Source organism: Nilaparvata lugens, chromosome 6 (assembly GCF_014356525.2).
Source record: "Nilaparvata lugens isolate BPH chromosome 6, ASM1435652v1, whole genome shotgun sequence".
In the NCBI taxonomy this organism is placed as follows: Eukaryota; Metazoa; Arthropoda; class Insecta; order Hemiptera; family Delphacidae; genus Nilaparvata; species Nilaparvata lugens.
Genome location: NC_052509.1, coordinates 14,959,290 through 14,982,135, shown reverse-complemented (window position 1 = coordinate 14,982,135; position 22,846 = coordinate 14,959,290). Strand labels below are relative to the sequence as shown.

At 33.6% G+C, this 22,846-nt stretch overlaps 1 protein-coding gene across 6 annotated transcripts in view; it reads left to right on the top strand.

The window, feature by feature from the left end:
* The window catches only part of LOC111052632 (autophagy-related protein 13 homolog), a 101,562-nt gene extending 80,719 nt beyond the window's left edge, over positions 1–20,843 (top strand). For 3 of the 6 annotated variants that reach the window (XM_022339378.2, XM_022339372.2, XM_022339386.2), the window contains 4 exons: positions 7,948–8,287; positions 9,882–10,068; positions 12,331–12,652; positions 15,504–20,843. In XM_022339378.2, the coding sequence (XP_022195070.1) occupies positions 7,948–8,287; positions 9,882–10,068; positions 12,331–12,652; positions 15,504–15,716 (1,062 nt within the window). In that variant the 3' untranslated portion in view covers positions 15,717–20,843. The remainder of the gene's footprint in view (positions 1–7,947; positions 8,288–9,881; positions 10,069–12,330; positions 12,653–15,503) is intronic. The other 3 variants (XM_039430201.1, XM_022339399.2, XM_039430202.1) reach the window with 1 other exon arrangement.
* The last annotated feature ends 2,003 nt before the right edge of the window (positions 20,844–22,846 follow it).

Below are 22,846 nucleotides of genomic sequence, written 5' to 3'. Positions count from 1 at the left end.
TACAATATTTGTTACACAACTACCGGCATAATATGAATGAATGAACGATATTTCGAAACCCGGAAACGCCGCTTAGCTCTCTAGAAAGAACAAACGATCTTGAAGACTTTCCAGGCTCGAATTCAAGTACTGTATATTTGTATAGCATATAGATACATTCGTCTATAACATTAGTCAAGTCGGGAAGCAGCCTACTGAAGTTGGTTTTTTCACTTGTCTAAAATGTTACCTGAACGGCCTTGCTAGACGCCTTTATTTCAAATACAGAACATTACTCGTTTTACTCAAGTTACTCGCTTGTGTTTCTACAGTTGCTTGTATTCTCTGTTGCTCCATTCTATTGCTTCTTAATTAAGGATGCTACAGTATTCAGTTTCCATCCTTCTTCTTCTTCTTGGAGTTAGTGTAATTATTTGTATTTTCTTCTTTGAATTAATCACAGATTCTATATACTTCTCGATTCTACGAAGTGATTGTGTCGTTATTCACTGAAACTTATCCTTCACTAGTGGTAATTGATATCTTGAATTGTTTGATTCTGTTGACAGTCCAGGTTGGTGTTTGATTTGAGAATTGGTTGTTTTTAATGTTGAGAATTGTTGTGATTATTAAAAGACCACAATAAGTTGTATTGCAGAAAGTAATTAATTTCCATGGTGTCTCCTGCTTTTTGAAAATCAACTGTAACATGCGTGAATCATATAAATCATCCATTCATTTTTCGGTGGGATGAAAGATGAGGTTGTGAAAGTTTTAGTAAATGGAAAGTTGGTTGGGGAATATGTAATATGCAATTTACACTATCAAACCTCTGTCAAGTCGCTGTGAAGTTGTTAATGCTGGTTATAGCTAGCTGTTAATGGAAATTGTAAGACAGTAATATTCTAGTACGCTGCTGGACTATAAGCTCACAAACATGAGTTGTTCTGAATTATTTCATAGAACTCTTTGAACAAATTGCTTCCTTGACCATTTGTGGTACATCTGTCTGTGGGCTGTGGGTGTAAGATAGTGAAAGGGAGACTAGCGAAGACCTTCTATGTCCATTCATTGCTAACTCTCTTTTCCCCACCATTTGTCTATCTCTGTCCAATTGTGTGCCTTATCAATGAGGTGGCATTACTATTCTATCTCTGTTCTCTTTCCTGCAACAGTTGCAGCTGTGTGGACCGCTCCAGTTAGCTTAAGCCTACAGGAAACGCCTACTTGAATCAGGGCGAGGCTTATCGCTTTCCTCTTTCTTCCTTCTTCCTCCTTGTTCTTCTTTCAACTTATCATATCATTCGGCTATTTTCCTCCTCTTTTTTCTTCCAATTTACTCTTGTCCCTTTCAAATCCTGTCCATCTCTTCCTCCTATCTCTTCACCATTTCCCCTTCCTTCTCCTTTCCATCTATTCTGTTTTTCTTCCTAGGCTTTCAACTCCTAGCATCATCTATTTCATCCACTCTGAATATTTTATTTTCTCCTTTAATCGCCTTCCTCTTCTATTTCATAATTTATGCTTCCTCCTAATTTTGATTTTCTCTCTTTATTCCTTTCTTCTCCATTCATATTTTGAGCTTTGTTGTTTGATATTCTTCCTTCTAATAGTTTATAGTTGTCTCTTCTTCCAATTTCCTCTTCAAATTCTACCAGTTCTACTTCTCTTGATCACCTTTCTTGTGTTCCCTCGTCCTTGCATGTTCACATAATCTTCCATCCTTTTTTATTCACATGTTTCCATTCTTTGTCTACTACTGTTTTTCTTCAACTTTCCCTTGTATATAATTCTTCCCTTCTGTCTTATTCCTAATCTTTTCTACTACTCCTTACTTGCTTCTCCCACTTCTTCTCCAACATTCTCTATTCTTCTTGATGTTCTCTTCTTTCATTTTGTTGCACTTGTTTCTCCATACCTGGATTTTCCCAACTCTAGATATCACGCCCCTGCTAAAAATGCAAGCTGTAGTTCATATGGCTCCAAATAGGTTGAACAAGTGTTTGTGAAATCAGTGCAGTTGATGCATTAATTCCAAGGCTTGTGAGATGTGGGCTTACATTACAGTAGTAGTCTTGTTTTATCATCTAGCCCACTTAACTGCAATTGAAAGAGTTCAATTACTGAAAATGTGTATCCTTGTAATGCAAATTAGTCATAACGGTTTCTCAAATATTTGTACCCTACACTCACGTTGTTTATTCCTCTACAATATTCCACACTAAAATCTTTGACTGACTGTTTATTACTATTTGTATGATTTCTTCAAACTATAATTTCAATGGATACAAAAAAATGAAGTTACAATGTGACTAATAATCTGATCTCTGACCTGTAAGATATTCTGTTGAAAAAAGCATGGACGAAATTAATATTTTTTCAACTGATAGGACTGTCATACGATTTCAAAAATTTGTTGGTTGGATGCTTCTAAACATTCCACAACTGAATCATTTATGACCGATAAATGACTGCCCAGTAAGTGGCTATTCGACCTCGACGCTTTTATACAGATGACCTCAGATGACTCATGCATGGTTCATGGGAACTATTTTAAAGCCGATTATGTACTTCGACCTGAGTATACAATTTTATAACAGTAGCTTTGTTTCAGTACGTTGGAATCTGAAAGATAAAAAATATCAGTGCTAGATAACAGTATTGTCTATCTGTTTGAGAATTTGAGTTATTTTATTGTTCTTGTGTGTGAAAAGCTAACGAACTTTGGCTGGTATATTTTATCTATTTTAGTAGAGAAGGAAGTATCTATTTTATAGCCAGCTTCTTGCGGTTTGAAATTTTATTCAAAAATATGAACAATATTTTATGAAAATGATTGTAAACTATGAATGTAAACAAGGAAGTGAAGATTTTCTAATTCATTAGATTAGTTTCCCACTCGAATCGACTAATCCCTTAGAAACGCATTATAGTTTTAGACACTGAATCTTGAACTTGGAACTTGTGATAGCACAAAAATGAACTGTAAATGTTTACTTGTGACTCATTCGTATTAGAAGAAACCTACAATCAAATCGAGAAATTTTATTGACAAATTTTTATTTATTTTATGACAATTCATTATCAATTTGAACAGGACATTCCATGCAACTCTGAGACAGTTATTTCATAAACATTTCACATGTGCCCATTTTTCAAAGTTCAAAGTTTTGAAAGCCTCATTCATTTCAATATTAACTAATTTACATAGATAATTCACTAGATCTCGAATCAAATGAGTCTGATATTTTTTTATAGATACTCCTGCATCTATGGATGTTTTCTATTCATTCATTTCAATATTTAATTCCAATGAACCCAATATCAATCCAGTCTCATTATCCAGTATTACAATAATTTCCTTCATTGTGGATTAGACGTTTCTGTTGAGATTGAAATTGGATTAAAACAGAATTAAAAAATTCCTACATGCTTAATTAACGTTGGGATTATACTGTTTGATCTAGCAGTAATCAATGAGTAACATCAATCATATTAACTATGAACCATTACTCATGAATAATAATGAGCTAAAGCTACCCACATTGTCAACTGTTATTAATGGATAATTATTCTGATATCATTATTTACAGTGATTGGGGGCAGACTATATTAATTATTCATTACGGTGAAGGCTGATCAGCCCAGCTTACAGAACGTGGTGCAAGACTTGACACTTGATGACAAATGAATCAAACTTCTCGACAATGAATCAACCAACTGAGACAATGATGGTTTCCTTTTGCGAATCTCCAATAATATTCTAGGACATGTAATACAAGTGCAAAGTGTGCAGCTGTGTACAAAAGAAGTACACACTTTCCCAAAAGAATCTAATTCATAACTACAAATTTTGTCTTGACATTTTATTTCATTTCGCGAAGTAAAGTTCATAAACTCAAGGTCCGTACCAAGAATAAAAAGTTGATTAATATTCCAATCTTTCCATATCATTGATATTGTCTCATAACTCAATTGGACCTATTATTTGTCTGATTGTTTCTGATGATCATGTGAATCAAAGATGACTTGAAACTAACTAATTGAACCGTTCTCTTATCTGTGTCATTAGAGGTGTACTACTCCTCTTCATTGGAGGTCTTCTTGTCTAGAAGAGCATTGACGACACTTGGAGGCTCTCTTGTCTGGAAGAACACTTTCATGACACTTGTAGGCCACACTGCAGACACAAGTCACTTTTGTTTACTCCATACTGTCAGCATTTTTCGAAAATGACCCCAATTGCCTCCCATTAACCCAATGCTGACAGTTTAAATTGAATCTCACAAAAGGACTCTGACGTGAGATTTACTTTTAGTACTGTCTGTACATCTTGTGCGTAACACCAATGTTTCCCATTTAACTAATGCTGACAGCTTGAAGCGATTCCTCACTTAGTTGCGACCTTCTGGCCATGATGAGAGAGACTGTGCGCCGCGGCGGCGGCGGCGAAAGCTTGCACGCTTTCAACTTAACAATCTGCTAAATAACGAGTTTCTAGAATCAAGGTCTTTTCGGTGAAATACGGGTCGCCGTCGAACCATTCACAAATTGCCACAAAGACAAGTACGGCCAAAAGATGCTCAGTCATGTTCAATATTGGTATATTTGCCAGGACTAAATAGAACTGAAATCCTGTTCCAGGAAGAATTGTGACAATAGGAGTGACATGCTCAATACATAGAGTATAGATTGTTACATTCTATATTATCTGGTTCAATAGGAGTATTGTTGTTGTGCAGGAAGTCAATAAAAATTATGATGATATATTGAAAAAATACTAAAACTCACAACCGGTGAAATTTCAAAAGGTAAAGGTCGAATTTTCAAACATAAAATGAAGTTTCACTGAAAAAGAAAAAGTTCTTCATGTTTTGTACAATACTACCCACAAAGGTTCTAGTAGGGTGGGATCATAGCCTATTATTCTTATTATTATTAATAAGATTTAATTGACTAGTAACAATATAAATTTAATTATAGCATTAAATGAAAAATGTTATGGTATTTTTTTTTGTAATTTGTTGAAGTCTGTTAATTTCATTTCAGTTGAGTTTTAGAAATAATTGCTAAAAAAGAAATATTCTAGTTTGGTTTCAACCTCATGATCCCGTAAAAATCATGTTCTGTAGTAAATTCGAGTTTTGTAACTGTACTGATGACTTGTTTGATTCAAGAGGCAATTTCATGCAAAAATTGTACTTAATTTCATAATAATCAAGGCCTGAACAAACAAAATTGTACCTCGCATCACGTACGATTATTGGAATTATTTCCAAATTCTGAAAACAATTGATTATTCCAACAGTCTGAGTTTATTTCACATGACCTCCGAGAACAAAGCATTGAAACTGCTGAATTAGATTACATTGAAATATAGTCGAAAATTCCCGGTAATTTTCTCAACTCACTACTTCTCGTTACTAGTCAACAAATTGAATAGTATCAACACATCTAGATTCAAAATTAAAACATCCGAACATGATTGGTTTTGATGAAATCAAGAGATTGAAATCATTGTTATTTTTCAAGGTTGGATCCATAAATTCAATAATAATTATTGATATAATTCGATATGGTACTAGTATGCAGTGCAATAAAAAAACTAATATCTTTTCAAATTCATCTTTTCTTATAATTCTGTCAGTTGAATTTTGAATAAAAAATTCAATTATATAAACATTTCAATTGAATTTATGTATAATTTATTCAATAGCGAATGAATATCCACCATTCACCTGATATAAATTTTAATATTCATTTATAACGTGTATTATTGGTAATCAGAAAACCTATATCTGATACGGATATTTTCCACCATCACAATTACTGAATTTTCCTAACTATATCGGCAAACTGCCAATTTCTTAACATGGCCTGGCAACTCCTAACTAGATAATCATTCAACTAACAAGAGAAAGTCTCTAACGAGATGGCCAATTATTTTTGGAAGCGAAAAGCTAGCTGCAATTAGTTTATTAATGGGAGCAACAATTGAGTGTTCAACCTGTGCGTTACTACCGCCTCATTCATCTATTTTCAACGAACATTTCTCAAGATGTTCGATGAGGCTAAATCCAATAATGTTCAGTTCTATAAGGTAGGTGAACTCTAACGTGCTCACTTGCAAGAATAGTAATTCCACTAAAATAGGAATACCAATTTCAAGTAGAAACAATACGGATATTCAAATAATATTGTACAGCAACAGAACTTAACTTGATTATCGATGTAGAACAACAACCTATCTTCCAACCGTTGCCAAGTTGCATGACTATTGTTCACAGAGTGATCAAAAAGTCCCTTTCCAGTTTTTCAGTGTTTCTGAAAAGGGAAATTTTTATAATAATTTATAAAGAAATGTGGAAGTCAACTGCTACTTTCAGATTGTAGAAGTTTTGGAAGTCTGATACAACTTCTTTAGGTGCCTTAAGGTTTTAGGAGACTTTGTGAATGAAAATTGAAGTCTCGGATTCTGATACAATGTATGCTTCAGGTGCCTCCAGGTTTTAGAAATTGAAAATTGAAGTGTCGAGATCTGATACAACGACTGCTACAGATGCCTCCATATTTTAAAAGTTGTGAATTGAAAATTGAAGTGTCGGAAGTCTGATAGAAAGTCTATAGAGGTGCAGGATCGTATTGCAGCTGTTACAACTTGTAGTTTGTTTATTTACTAGAATCTAAAATCAGGCTCTGCCACCTGCTTTGTGTCTTCTTCTTCCTCTTCCTTCACAGGTCCTCTTTTTCTACTTCTCCGGTTTTTCTTCCCAATGGCCTTTTACGTTCTAGTAGTACAGGGTATTTTTTTGGTAACCGGTTCGTATGCCACGCCTCTGAATCATCATCATAATCATAATCTTCTTTCTTCTTCTTTTTCATATTTTTCTTCTTGATCATCTTCATCTTCTTCTTCTTTTGCTTCTTAATCCTTTTTCTCTTCTCAATCTTCTGGCGGGAATTTTGTGTGACGTAAGCGCTGTGTTTTTGATGATACTCTTTCCTCAACACGGCATTACATTGCATTGCATTGCACTTGTCTGTCGGATGCAGAGCTCTATAATTACGGTTGTTATTGTTGGTTGGATGTCTGGTTTGAACTGGATGTTTTCCATCGTGTGAAGCGAAATAGGATTGGATTTCCATGTTGTTGTTGAGGATTAGAAGGCATTGATTGACTGAGAACTTGGCCCAGCTATTGCATTTTCATACACATCAAGTGCAGGCTGCCCTTTGGAAATGATTGTACAATTATTAGAATCAATAGAGATTTGGGGTGTATTTCGATTGACTGGAATCATTGTTGTTGTACAATATCAATGGGAATTTGAAATGAATTTTGATTGACTGGAATCACTGTTGGAATTATCATTAAGATTCACGAACACAGTTATTGAGAAATATTTGTCCAAAAGTAGAACTTGAAAACTGTGCTTAATTGCTCTGCTCTTTGAAATCCTGGTTGAGATTTCAAAGGTTGGATAGTCGTAATTGCATTTGACCCATCAATCTTTATATATTTTTTTCCATTTCCCACCCAATAAAAATAAATTATGTACACACAGCATTGCCTAATCGTTGGACAATTGATTGGATGTTATTTTCATCGTTGATGAAACTCGCAGTTATTCAATTCAAATCTCTCTATTCATATAACATATATTGTACATTGAATGGTGTCAATAGTGATAACAGTGAACAATCACTGTAGATAATAAGTACACAAATGAAATAAATAATACAAACTCAACTGAAATTAAACCAAATGATCAACTAACATAAAACAAACCAATAACATAACCTAAAACTAATTCAATATCAAAATATGGAAGTTATTTTTATTTCAATGTTTGAAAGAAATGCTCATTAAATTTTTTTCCACTAATTTGGATGTTACTTAATTCCAACAATATTTTTTCCAATTTCACTGAATCAATTTTAACGACCTATTTGCATTATGTGTTGCAGTTCAACCTGGCGATTAGAGACCTGCCCGATGTGCTGGCCGAGGCTAAGAAGGCAATGTGGAGCGGCAGCTGCCGCCTGCCCGTCTGCGTGGAGATCTCGCTACGGACGGTGGAGGGCGACACGATGATCCTGGAGACGTGGTGCATCGCGGTGACAGCCGACCACGACCCGTCCATCCCCGTCAGCTATGCCATCTACAACCGCATGGGCATTCTGCTCAAGTCGCTGCTCTCCGTCACACGCATCACTCCCGCCTACCGCATCAGTCGGCGTCAGGGCCCCGACAGCTATGTCATCTGCTATCGCATATATTTAGGGGAGCCGCAGCATCATACGCTTGGTGAGTTCTGAAACTCACTCTATAATAAAGCCAGTTTCACACTCATCGAATTTTGGACGTTCGATTTTTTTCATCCTTAAACGGATTACCAGATTAAACGGAACTTGGCATACACATGAACACATTATTTGTTTGCGTTCATGTGTTTGCCAAGTAATGTTTAATCCCATAGAATAAATAAGGGCGTGTACGATGTGTGTGTAACTAGACTTACCTAATCATTTTTTCTTGCTCTAAACAGCAATTTCAAAAATGTTTATATGTTTTTGTGAATGTTTGAGATCTTTAACAAGAATTGAGATGTAAAATTAAACTTATTTGTACTACAACATACTTCATCAAATTTTGGTTAGTGCTGTTTTCCTCCCAATCCTATTTTCCCCCCCAACCTCTATGAACGATCAAAGTTTTATTCTCACATATATCAATATCAGTGAACGTGTTCGGTACAGAGTGAAAATACACTTATTAAGTGTGAAAATGTCATTTCCATGAGTTCTTATGGGACTGTCATAATCGTTTGGCCGGCCTGAGTGAGAACAGTCCTTTTAGAAGTCATGGGAATAACATTCTCACTGTACCCGACACGTATAGGCCTACTGATTCTGATGTGTGGGAATCAAGCTTTCAGAGGTTGAGAGGGAAACAGGATTGGGAGAAAAACAGCCCCCACGAAACTTTGATGAACTAATGTTGTAGTCATAAATAAATTTACATTATCATCTCAATTATTTTTAAATATCCCAACCATCCTCAAAAATAAATGTATCAACATTTTTAAATGTGCTGTTTAGACTAAAAAATATCAAAATGGGAAAGTTCATTCAATTTATTCATTTTTTTATCCAGGCTCAAATAATAGTAAATAAGCGCTATTAGAATAGTTGTCTATAGAGAGGTAGAGGTTTGATGTTGCCATTAAAGGTAGACAATCTGTTTGGAATAATCTTATATTGGAGACAATAACAATATTCTAATCCAGTCTATATAAAATATAATTCAATCCAGTCTAATATTGAATATAATAACAATATTTTAATCCAGTCCAGAGATTATAAAATCTGTTGACGTGATATCAGAAAAAACTTCTTTCGCAATAAATCTATTTGAATCCTGAATGAGCACAATCTTTAGTAAATATTATCAGCTGATCCTAAATAGTTGATTAGTAAAATCCGGTATCAGAAGAATACTGTACAGATAATATTATTCAAATAATTAAAGTGCAATATTATTTATCTAATTAATTTAATTTCCTAATGTTCAGTGTCTAGTCCAGTTCACTGTTATGAAATAGTATAGTATCCTCTCACTTGTGTGTCATGTTTAATTAATATCAAATAGGATAAAATAATATCTACCTTCTTTTCTCTTACCACTATTTTATTTTACTCATGTCGTGTAATCTGTGTGAATAATATTTGTGTATTTTATCTAATTCACATTTACCATTATGTATTTTACCCATGTTGAATAATTTCTGTAAATAAAATTTGTTCATATTATGTACTTTTCCTGTACCGTTATGTATTGAATTATTTTACTAATGTTGTGTGATATGTGTGAATAATATTGTTGTGTTTTGTGGGTGCAGGTGATGGGTACAAACAGGTGCGAGTGGGTCAGCTGAGCACGCCGATAGGTGCACTGAGTCTGTCGGTGGCCTACCGCACCAAGCTCACCATTTCGCCACAGCACTCGGGCAACAAGGACAATTCCATCATGCTCAAGAGCGATCACTTCAGGCCCGAGCGCGACTTCAGTCCAAAGCATTTCAGAAAGTAAGTCTATGCTCATGTTCAATGGAGCAAAATCAAAATAGAAAATTCAATTGTCAAAAAAATAAACATGATACGACATAACAACGTGTACAATTACTAAAATCTATTTTTTTTCATAATAATACTGAGGGTGATGCCCACATAAGCTCTTAGGCTTGTGCGTGGGTAATGAGTGAGAGGGATGATGATGAGAGATAACGACTACGTTTTAGGTAGTCGGGACCGACGGCTTATCGTCTCCTCCGAAAGACGGGGTGGCCGTATCTATGTGATTGTGCTGTCGTCAAAAACTAATTAGAGAGAGAGAGTCTACTTCAATAAGATCTATTGGTAAAAAGATGTTGTTTAGGGGGACTCAGTTTTCTTTGCGACAAATTTCTTTAACATCATCCATTTTTTTATTATCTGTAACAGCGAAAAATGCTAAATACTGTAACTTTATTTTATCAATGTATTGGGCAATGACAACTATTGTCACCGGCCCTTTCTTTACTTTGATACAGTATTTGTTTGAAAATATTTGCCATTTTTCACTGTTGCAATATAGTGTTTATGTGATAGCCAGAACTACAGTTCTTGGGGTATTTCTGTTTCTGAGTAGGGAATACGTCATGGGAAGCTGTGCTATTAATATATCGTAGCATGTGATATAATTATAATACATGCTATGATACAAAGCAGTGGTGTGATACATGTTTGTAGTAATCGGAACGGTGAGCAATGCAATTATAAGTTGCAGTATGTGTTAATGAACGGAGACATAGGGACTATTGAGTAGACACTGGGTAGATTGGATCTGTGGTTTAATTTGCTTGCACTGTGCAAACATCAGCCTTTACTAGTGAACGTCTACTAGCTCAGCTTCATGTAGATCATGGACTAGGCTATTCAATACTCCTTACGTCCTTACACAGGAGGGAGAGACTCATCAAAAGTGTTTACATGAGATAACAGTAAGGACACCATTAAGACACCAATGAGACGGGGCATTAGTTCTTATTGCTCTTATTACGAGAATCATCGTAGTAGGGCATAGAACAGAATTGCTTCTATTACACGGACACCACTAAAAGAAGTGTGTATCCGTATGATAGGAGTTAGTCTCCGTAACACGGATCTATTACATGGACACCACTAAAAGAAGTGTGTATCCGTATGATAGTCTATGTATGATAGGAGTTAGTCTCCGTATGATAGTCTCCGTATTTCTAGTCTAGACTAGATATCTATACTAGACTAGATACTAGTATCTAGTCTGGTATCTTAGTCTAGTATCTAGACCTTAGTCTAGTCTATTTTTAGATAGTATCCGCACTTTTAGTCTCCGTATGATGTGTGTGTGTGTGTGTGTGTGTTTGAAATTTATTCATAACACTGACAATTTATAAACAAAAATAAATGAACTTAACAAATCAGTACAATAATTTTGAAAAAAATAAAAAACTATAATTTATAATTAAATATTGTCTTCTAATTCTATTTATATAAATGAAAATGATTAAAAAACAAAAAGAATATGTAACGTCAAAGTTATGATTAAGGTACTTCATAAGCTATTAGTTGAGTTGAAGTTACCTACTCTGAAAATTAAAATATTTGACCTTTGCAAGAGACAGAAGCCTCGAAAAAAAATTTTAACAGAAAATCTTTGTCTATTCACAGAAAACGAATTGAAAAGAGTGAACATTACAGAAATTATTTATAGTAACCAAACAGTATAATACAATTCTAGGAAAATAAATTAAGAAGAAATAAATTAAATTAAGAAGAAAATTAAACTATTTACCTTTGCTAGAGAGAGAAGCCTCGAAAAAAAATTTAACAGAAAATCTTTGTCTATTCACAGAAAACGAATTTAAAGGAGTGAACATTACAGAAGCTATTTATAGAAACCAAAAAGTATAATACAATTCTAGGAAAATAAATTAAATTAAGAAGAATTTGAGGATATATACATTTATATATTAATATATGAACTAAAGTAATAATATATTGATGGGAAAAAATAAAATAAAAGTGTGTGTGTGTGTGTGTAATAATTTGGACATTGTTTAGACTAAATCTAGGAATAGAAAATGCCTTGAGCCAACAACTTTTTTTCATTCTTCTACTGAACAATGAATTATGAATAGTTTATAAATAAAAATAAATGAATGAATAATTAAATCCATATTGAAATAGAAGTGTGTTCAATTATTTTATTCAATTACTTGTAATAGCAAGTTATATGTACTAATCGCAAGACGTTTTGTGTGTTTCCAGTGACGACAACAACACGACATCGACGCTGAGCGACACAATCAAGTTCGGTGCGTTCGCGGACAACACATCCATGTGCTGCCGAACGGTGCCAAGCGCGACCGACGACTCAGCCGCCCCCGACCTGATCGTGCCCGAAGTGCCGTTCACCACCCTCTTGACACCGAAGACGGCTCCCTCGCCGCCTCCGCCACCCGTCACCGCCACCTCCACCGAGGATAGCGACAACGGCAACACTACCACCGCCCCCACCACCGCACCACCACCCGCCGCCACCACCCTCTCGCACACCAACGACTCTGCCGATTTCATTATGGTAGACTTGGTAATTATTGTAGTTGACAAGATTAACAACTGAATGCGCCTTCGCTGCTTACATAGTCTCTAGTGCCGTGATAATCATGTCGTAAGTCAGCGTTGCTTGAATGGAGCTTAGATAGATATATAAATGCCTTTATTTGCACTTTACAACATTACAAAAGGTAATGTGGGCGAAGTTGAGGCAACAAGAACCCCCTCTTCCACTCAACCCACGAAAGAGAACCCTCTTAGCTTGTCTTGTAAGAATCCAATGTTTCTAAAACTGACCAGTGTTTGTACATGACTTTTAGTAGCGACCATAAACATCAACATGATGTGGTAATCTTAAATTCTAGATTTGAAAAATCGAACTGAAAAATTCATTGATTGTTTCATTAATCAACGTCAACGTAATGTGATAAATCTTCTATTCGAGATTTCAATAATCGTACTGGAGAATTATTCATTGTTGAATGAGAAATTCTTGAAAGTACGGTAATTTATAATCTCCAAATTTAATCACGAACCTGTATGGACCAAAGAAAATTACCATAACAAAAACTTGACATCTAAAAGGTAGGCGCACACAGATCGTCATCGGACGGACGGCACGCATCGGACGATTAGATTTGATGCATTGTTTTCAATTGGAGTGCGCATACCTTTACGATGCGGATAGGTATGCGCACTCCAATTGAAAGCAATGCATCAAATCTAATCGTCCGATGCGTTCCGTCCGTCCAATGACGATCTATGTGCGTCTACCTAAAATCTCCATTTTAACAATGCTGACTTATTGACGTGATTCGAACTGTAGTACCTGCAACTTGACCTAACCTGGCTATCATGCCGTCCTCTCTTTGCTTTTGCTTATTAGCCTACTTTTTGTGTTTTAGTAACCATATTTATATTTACACTATCATCTCTTCATTCTCTTCTAGTGCTTGCTTGCTCTCGCCAATTAACAAACTCTGACTTGTGGGATTTCGAGTTACGTAGAGCTTTTTGGCTACAATTGTTTCTATTTAATATTTTTAAATTTATGAACTAGTTGTAAAAGTGATATTTTCAAGTGAGAAAAACTTGACATGATAAGTGACATCATTTACAACCTGATACAGATGCTTTATCAGCTAGGCTACTCAATTACTATTGACGATGAAAGCTACATCATTCACACTTTTCAATGTATTCATGCTATGTGATGATGATTGAAGTTCATTAAAATATAATTAGAACAGATTATTATTTTCTTTTTCACTTGCTGCACAAGCTAATTCTCCACATATCCATCCCTCCACTCTGATGTAGGTGTTGTGTACTAAATCACTATTCACAATGAAAGCTATATCCTTTTCTCTTTCAATTAAATTATATTTATTCATATGATGATGTTTGAAGTTCATTAAATTAGAAGATATTCTTATTTTCTGAATCTCCATGTGTTTCTTGTTCGCTCGCAGCAAGAGCTATTTCTCCACATTCCCACCCCTTTATTAAACTTACGATAAGTGAAATTTGTTTTATTGAAGGGTGGCTGCTTGGATTTATAACTTAACTTCAGTTTTCTCTCAGACAAGAGATATATTTAACAAACAAAATTTTCAATTCAATTCAAATCAAATTTATTTCCTCCACAAAATTCAACAATTACAAAATTTAGGATAATGTACCTTAATCTAGTTTACTCACATTCTATCAACAAAATAAAGGTACAAGAGGTGGAAATGAAACCACTGGCATAAGTGAAAATCACTTGTTCGCCAGTAGGAGTAGCATATTGTCAAACTTCGGTCATCCACATCTAATTAAAACAAAAAAAAGATGTATACAAAATAACATAAATAAATTACAACTTATATTCTAAGAGAATTAATCAAGCTATGTATCGAGACTCTTAAATTTAGCAGAATAGTAGTACCATTACAATGGATGTAAATTAAATTATCTACACAATATACAAATCAAAATAATGACTCTCAGTTATCCATTTCTTAATATTCCTTGGTACACTTTTGGAAGGTAGTTCTATGATAAGCCAGGGGTGGAATAGAATTTATTAGTTTTGGAGCTATATAAATTAATTGCTTACGAATAAGTGTTAGGTTTGAAACATATGATGCGAATTTGTACAAATTATACCTAGTCCTATGATTTTCATTATTTAATTGCATAAAATTAAAATTGTATCTACAAAAATATTTAATCACGCTCAAAACATACATTCGTCTTACTGTCAAAATGAATTATTTGTGGTTCAGAACCCATCTAAACGGTTGTTTTACAAGGGATTTTGCTAAGATTTCTTATAGCTCTTTTTCATATAACATTTTCTACTGCATTTCTTCAACGAACTTACATATTGCGCCTTTGTATTAAACTGTTACCTTTGAGTTACTTGAACTAATTCTTGTTTTAATCATTACAGCATCATAAGTGTATAATAAACTATGTGTATATCGGTGTACTAAGCTAGTAGAAACTTACTCTTATTAGGTCCGTATGTACCATCTCCGTTTAACACTAATCCATATTTATATGAAAATATGGTCGCATTTATTATAATGTGATATAATATTGCATACTGGGTATACCGGAAAAATATCAGCTGTTTGTTTGAACCCAGAATAAAACACATAGTGATGAATGCAACCATATCTACTAGTAAAAAAATAGCTAATAGCCAAAGGGATTAAAATATATGTGAACTGATTTTATTGAAATTGTATTTTGAAACAAATAAATTGAAATTGAAACATGATTTAGTGTTGAATGTAAAAATTCTTTTACTGGGAAACCATTTCATTATGATATTTGTGTAGATTTGTTGATTATTTTTGTGCATGATTTTAATAGGTGTTGTGTTTGTGTTGCAGAAAACGCCATTCGCCGGCTCGAACGCCAACACCGACCTGGGTGTGTTCTACAGGGAGTGCCAGAGTGCGCCGCCTCTGCAGGGATTCCAGGAGGAGCCCACCGTAGCTGAGCAGGTCGGTGACCTCACCAAGCAGCTAGAGCTGTTCGAGACCAGCCTGCAGGAGTACGACAACGTCATCACTTCGCTCTGCAAGAGCGACAACAACAATTGAACCACCACAGAAACGAAAATATTCTGTTGCTGAAATGTGTTATCATTGATGAACGGGACTCTGAACTGTTCAAAAGTGAACAACAATCTGCGCTAAATTGTAAAAATTCTAACATCTTCTAACGGAGTGTCATGTTGGGAAATGAATACATTCTGTTTTGGTGTGTTGTATCATTGTTCAATGGGACACTGTTCAAGGGTGACTACAATAATTGAACCACCGTCTGCTAGCTAAATTGTCAAAATTCGAACATCTTTTTACGGATTGTAATGTTGGGAATCGATACACGATGTGAAAATTGTTGATGTAACAATGGTATTATAACATTGATCAGTTACTGACTATAAGTTATAACAATGTTAAATCACTGTACAAGGGTGACAACAGTGATTGAACATCATTCCCCGCCGTCTTCTAGCTTAATTATCAAAATTCAAACATTTAAGTGATTGGACATTTTGACATCGATGGATAAATACATTTGGAAAATGTATAAGTGGAACATTGATGAACTCAGAAAGAATTAATGAGTTGTCATGTTGGAAATCGATGATTGGATCCGATTAGTTGTGGGAATGTATTAGTGTTGTAACATTGGTAAATCCAGTTGGAAATGTACTGCAATGTTAAAGAAACCACCGTACGTCTCAAACTATGGTATAGTTGGTAAACGTAGGAAAAATGTATTTGGGAAATAACATTTTGTTTGTCCGGTGAACGTTTGTAATGTTGAAAGTCCGGCGAACACTTCCACTTCCTAGTGTTGTATTCTTCCAAAATATAAATAATACAATTTTGTTATGTTGAACGTTAATTTAGCTGGAAAAAATGATGTAATTGCAATGTTGGTACATAGAATGCAGACTACATTGCGTTTAGAACAATGTAGCGTATTGTAGCAAAGTTCGGGTTTTGATAAACATTTTGATACATTTGAAAATCGCCGGGAATTGTAGTGAACACTAGTGCTGAATTGGGTTGAAAACGAGAATATTATACATGAACATTATCCAGGAGATGCGTAATTCTTCAAGAAAATTATGTTGATAGTGTCAATGAAGGCTGCTGAGAACTTGAATTGTCGTGATTGAATCATAAAAACTCGTCATCCAGGATTTTTGATAAATATTAGGCTTTCAGTGACTGCTTTTTGAGATTGTTATGATTATTGCGGTGACATTAACAATCTTTCCGGAGACTTCGGTCGGCCTATTGAATTTTTTCCAAAAATAATCATGTTGATGGACTCTTGAGTAACTAAGAACCTTTATTGATTCTATAAAATCATAACAATTCAGCGTCTAACCTTTAGGTGAAATGTGTGTTTTTTTTTGAAAACATATGTCAATAGTCTCAGCGAATGCTGTTGTAAAAATCTTGTAATAATGTTCTTGAAGAAATTTATTTTTGTAATTATGTGTATAATTTTGCATCTTGTTGACTATTATTAACGAGATTTTCATATCAAACTGTTATTTTTCATGATGAGCTTTATTGTTGGATTTTGTGCTGTACATTTTGTTATTCAATGTACATATTCGAGTATTTATTTGGAAATTATTGTCTTATACTTTGAAATGATTTATTGTATTCAATAATACACTGTAAAATGGATATGAAAGTAGTGCCATTTCAAGCTGAAAGCGTTGGTGGTCGGTTTTTAACTCTGTTTAGAAGAAGAGGCTCTCTATTCTTAACATTTTTATGCGTGCAATAATTCTTCAATTTTATTGGCCTTATTTATTGATTCCTAACTCCAGCTTATTAAATAAGCTTTAAATCTTTATTTATTAAGTTATTTTATTTATTCTATTTAATTTCAAAGCATCGTTCACTTAATCTTGGTTCACAAAATCTTGGAAATAAATCACGATATAACTGAATTTTCTATTATGAGTTTTATGCATTTTGAATTACTCATTCGTATTTGATTGCCTCTTCTTGTAAACAAACTGGAATAAAATTTGAGAGCTCCATTTTATTTATTGTATTGGCTAGTCAAATTTATTGAACCAAATGTATTGGAATGTCTTAAAAAGTAATTTATCAATTATTTATACGCTGGTTCAAAACTCAGTGTATAATAAAAGTCATACATTTTTTCTCGAAGTTTCTTGAAACTTCTAAAAATGTTCATTTCATTATTCAAGAAATTGCATCAACTTTCCACTTCAAATGTGAATTCATTATCATTTTAATTTATTTCGTAAATGAATATATTTGTAAATTGTATATTTGTGAATATAATCGTTCATCTGTATTTCTTTTTTAAGAAGCAACAGGCAAAGATATATTTATTTCATTCTGAGCATTGAATGACTATTATTATTACGATTATTCATTAATGAGATTTGTCTGAAAAGTGGCATTTTATTAGTATAGGGTCCTAATTATTTCGTTGTAATCAGTATGTAATCTACTCTACAATTTTCTAATAAGAATATCTTGCTTTATTAGTAATATCAATCAGTATTCATAAATGGCTATCATCATAGAACATAATATCTGGCATGGAACTCATAAAATCCGAAATACATAAAACAAAAATATATGTTAAAGCTACATGCATCAAAAATTGAAAACTTTGTGAAAAATGTTGAATTACCTCTTTGAAATATCGGGTCCTCAATAGTATAAATACTGTAACTGAATAACTTCTAATAGGTTTATTTTCGAATAAAATAAATCATAAATCCGTTATGAAATTCATTTGTCCATCTATCAGCTTCAATGATGAATTCAATTTTTTGAGAATTTCAAATATTCCAATCTTCCTGATTACTATTTTAAATTCTTAAAATGCTTTCAAAAACCTTCAAAGTGAGATGGAGGATGCAACATTCCTCTAAATAAGTGAGACTCATTCGAATCTGAGAAATGAAAATTTCTAAGAAACTTAATCGATTTACGAATTGTCATACAGTTTCCATTGAATTTAGTTATTTGAGTGGGAAATACAACTGTTGCAACATCATGCAAATAGTTATAATTCTATTTATTCTAAAGTCTTGAAGTTGAACATTATATTATCTCTCTTTCAAATTGTGGAGTACTGACAGGTTATAACCTTTTCAAAAATTAAAATACTCAAAATATTATTGTCCATTCAATTTTCATTGATTGCTGTCGTGTCTTTGACATACTATCCCAATTTTTAAGTCAGCCAATTTCTTGAAAACAATAAATTTCCAAATTTATATGAAACATAACTGAGAATTGATAAGAATGATAGTTATGATAATCTATGTGTTGTTGCTCTTCTTGAAAAAGGAAAGACTAATAAATAAACAAGACTGATACAGATTATACTATTTAGTTATGTGCTATGGATTAAGATTATATAAAGAAAATTGTAGTGAAGGTATTAAAATGAAACTTCTATCCTAGATGCATATTTATGCATGCTTTCCAAATTGTAATCTAGGATACTCATATCAGTTTTTCTGTTTGCTTTCTTTCTAGCAATTTTGTTTTTATTCGATATCTAAAATTTAAAAAAATCTGTTCTTTTGCTGAAAGGGTTGATGATTACAATCGGTAGCTAATATTCTGTAAGGGTGGCTCATTATGTTGATTTCTCCTGTTTAATCTATCAAGTAAATGCCTTACATGTTGAAGACCTCGTGATGCAGAAATATACCGGAAAGCTTTAACTTTACTACAAACACTTGAAGATTGCCTTCTTTAATCAAAATTATAGAATTTCTTAACTACTGTGCAATAAAATATTCAAAATATAGAGGCTTTCCTGTAAAAATAATCTTTAACTATGATAGCATTTTCAATAATATTATACCATCGAATTGAAAAATCATAAATTATTATTTGAATTCATTATATTTCTCCCGAAAACATAATATTACTGGTAAGCCTATTCTAGATTAGAAGCCTGATTTCAATTTATTTTTGTCATAAACTATTTTATGGTGATCGATAACACTATGTTTCTCAGTCTAGCCATAAAAATGCGCCACCCTCAATTTCTTAAATGCTGTATACTAATTCCATTAGTCCTTGGATATCTAATTGTATGTTGTATAAATCCGTCAGCATACTCTCATCCTATACTATTACTATATTAATATATTATTATAATCGTATTGCTTCATGTTAAAATTGCTCAAAAAGGTGGAAGACTTCATGTTTTTTAAGATGGCAAAAGTTCGAAGGATTTGTCTTATGTTCAAAATTTTAACCAAATATCTGATGAGATATATTGGTAAAAATAGATCACAACCACAAGAATGTATGTCATAAGAAGGCTAAAATGTAATATTATGCATTTTTATTGAGGGGTTTGGAAACAGTGCAATATTCAAAACTGTTGTCTGATAAAAATATGAATTTTATTACTATTGTATAATAGCTCCCTATTATTCTAAATCAAACTTATTTCCAGACCTTTCCGAAAAATCTCATTTTTTTATAACTGGGAGCTAGTTTGTCTAAACAATGCAAATAATTTTCTTGTATAACTTATTCCAACCTTATAATGATGAAAGACTGATAGCTTTTCTGAGGCTTGTATATGAAATTCCTATTTATTAGAACAGTTTACTAGGATTAGCCTTCATGGTTAGAAAATCTAGTACTCTGACATTTTATTCGAGTTACCTACAAGTATTGATTTTGTTATTGACATAATTTCATTAGAAACAACTTCACTTTAGTTTTGGTAAATCTATTGTTTATAAAAAATCATATACGGTTTATGTATGTTATTCAAAAGCTGTATTTGGGCCTATTTGAAAAAGTGTGAAATATATCACCTTCGACCAATCATATTTGATTTTTTTCAGTCATTGTTGATCGAATATCCTACTTTAAAAATGTTATTCTTGTTTTGATAATTCCTCGAACTTTCAGAAAAAGCTTTCCTTGTAGAATTAATATTATAATAGCTAATACCAGTATTAGTTATTATTTATGTAGTTGAACACATATTTATTTCTTAATTTAAAATATAATAAGCTTTTGATTCAAGCCGGTGTATTTGATGGATTCAATAAATCTTATTTATTAAAATATAATTATTATTGTCTTAATACTGAAAGCGCAAAATTCAAATGCTAAGACCGCTGTAACTAGCCATGCAAACTGTAATAAAATACATACAAATACAGTAAATTGGGTGTTTTGACTTTTTACTCTAACCCTGAGATTTTCAATCATAAATTGCTGTTTTTCAACGAAACTACCTGTTTTTCATACACTACTACTAGTAGTGTACTGGTAGATGTATAGATGGTTCAGTCGCGAGAAAAAACTTGAAATTGCAGCGACCTTATGGGGGGCAGAGCTTTTCCTTGTGACTGAACCATCTACAATGCTTTGGATACGTGGCGGGGAGAGGAGAGCCTTCTGCTTGAGATCAGAACTCCCGTTTTCTATGAGTGAAGAAAACTGAGCATTATGGGTTCGGTCACACTGAGAGAGCGATCTGCAATCCGATAGGTATCTTTATTATCATCTATTGGATATAGATACTTATAAAGGATCGCTGATAGCTCTCTGTGTACCGGGAGCCCGTTTACTGTATAGTGTCATAGAGAAACAATAGCGTAAGTAGATATCCCATGGTATAGGGCGTTTATGTCGCAACTTCTACTGTTATCTCAAGCCGATTACTGTTGATTATTGTCGATTTTTACTGTTTTGACCGGGTAAGTGTATGAACGGCACAGTATGAGAGACTACCAGCGTCATAAAGCTTCACAGGGAAGAACTACGTGGACTATCAGCTTGAGATAACAGTAAAAGTTGCGACATAAACGCTCTATACCATGGGATGTCTACTTATGCTATTGTTTCTCTATGATAGTGTATACCAACAGTTATCAACTTTGAACTACAATATTCAATTAGTTGATTGAACATATTTAATATCTAATGTATTCATTATTTGAATATGTTTAGTTGATTTATTGTCAGGCTATGCGATCATTGGCAACCCAGCACCATTTATTTGTTCTTGCTCAGTTTCCATTACATGATTAACTGAGAGTTTTTATGATGGATGATAGTCTCGGAGATTGAGCATATATTATACAGAAGCATAAATAAATTGCAGCAAAAGGAGATTTTCTGCAGTTTTGATTATGAAATAAGTTCTATATGAAATTCAGGTCTTATTAAAATTGGTTTTCAAGCTAGTTATCATTGAATTGTTCGAGAATTGCCTACGATTTGATCTAATATTCAATTTGGAATTTTATCAAATTTAGTATGGTTACCAAAACCATTTCAATTTCAAATATTTAAACTTGTAGATTATTGGCAAAGGGCCGTGTTTAAAAACTATTTTAATAACAGTCTCAAACAAACGCCTTGGTAAACCCATCTGAGCGATTCTCATACATTGTAGTATGAATGCACGATTTTGACAGGTTTCCTTTTTTTGTTGCTAATGCGTGCTTCGCTAAGACAGATTGTTTTTGAATACCTCGGAAATAATATTTCAAGAGACAAGGGTGTGATCACATTGAATGCTTATATGAGCAAGTGCAAGCTTGGTTATGCATGAGCAAGCATGCAGATGAGAAACAAAATGTGGAAAGAGCAATAGGAACACTTGCACTTGCTGGTTGCTTTCAGTGTGAGCACAGTATACATACAGTATGGAAACTCGGCTAGTACCAATTCCTACTATTATTCAAGTAATAGTAGGTATTGCTAGTACCCTGGCGCAAAAATCCGCCTTCTTGTTAGGAAGCTCCGCATTGTACTGTAATATTATTGATGGGAGGTTCGGATCACTTCACTGATTCGGATCAATTGATCTCGTTCACTGCCGCGATTCAATCAGAAGACCAGGATTGGAACTTCCCAAGGTCACGTGGTGTGTCTAGTATTTGTGCCATGTAAAAAGCATTGGTTGGATAGGCATTTGATTGACAGTTTCCATTCTGTACCTATTCTGTGGTGTGAGTAGCTACATGCAATCACAACGTGTTTCAATGCAACTTTTCACATTTTGTTTTTCGGCTCATGTATGATCTGACGTGCACTTGCACATATATACTGGTTGTTTCTTCTAAAGCTTGAAAATAATTTATACAAGATGATTAATTAGATTTGCAATATATCAATGAAATAGTTAGGCCTAATTATTGTTAAGGAAATTACTTCTA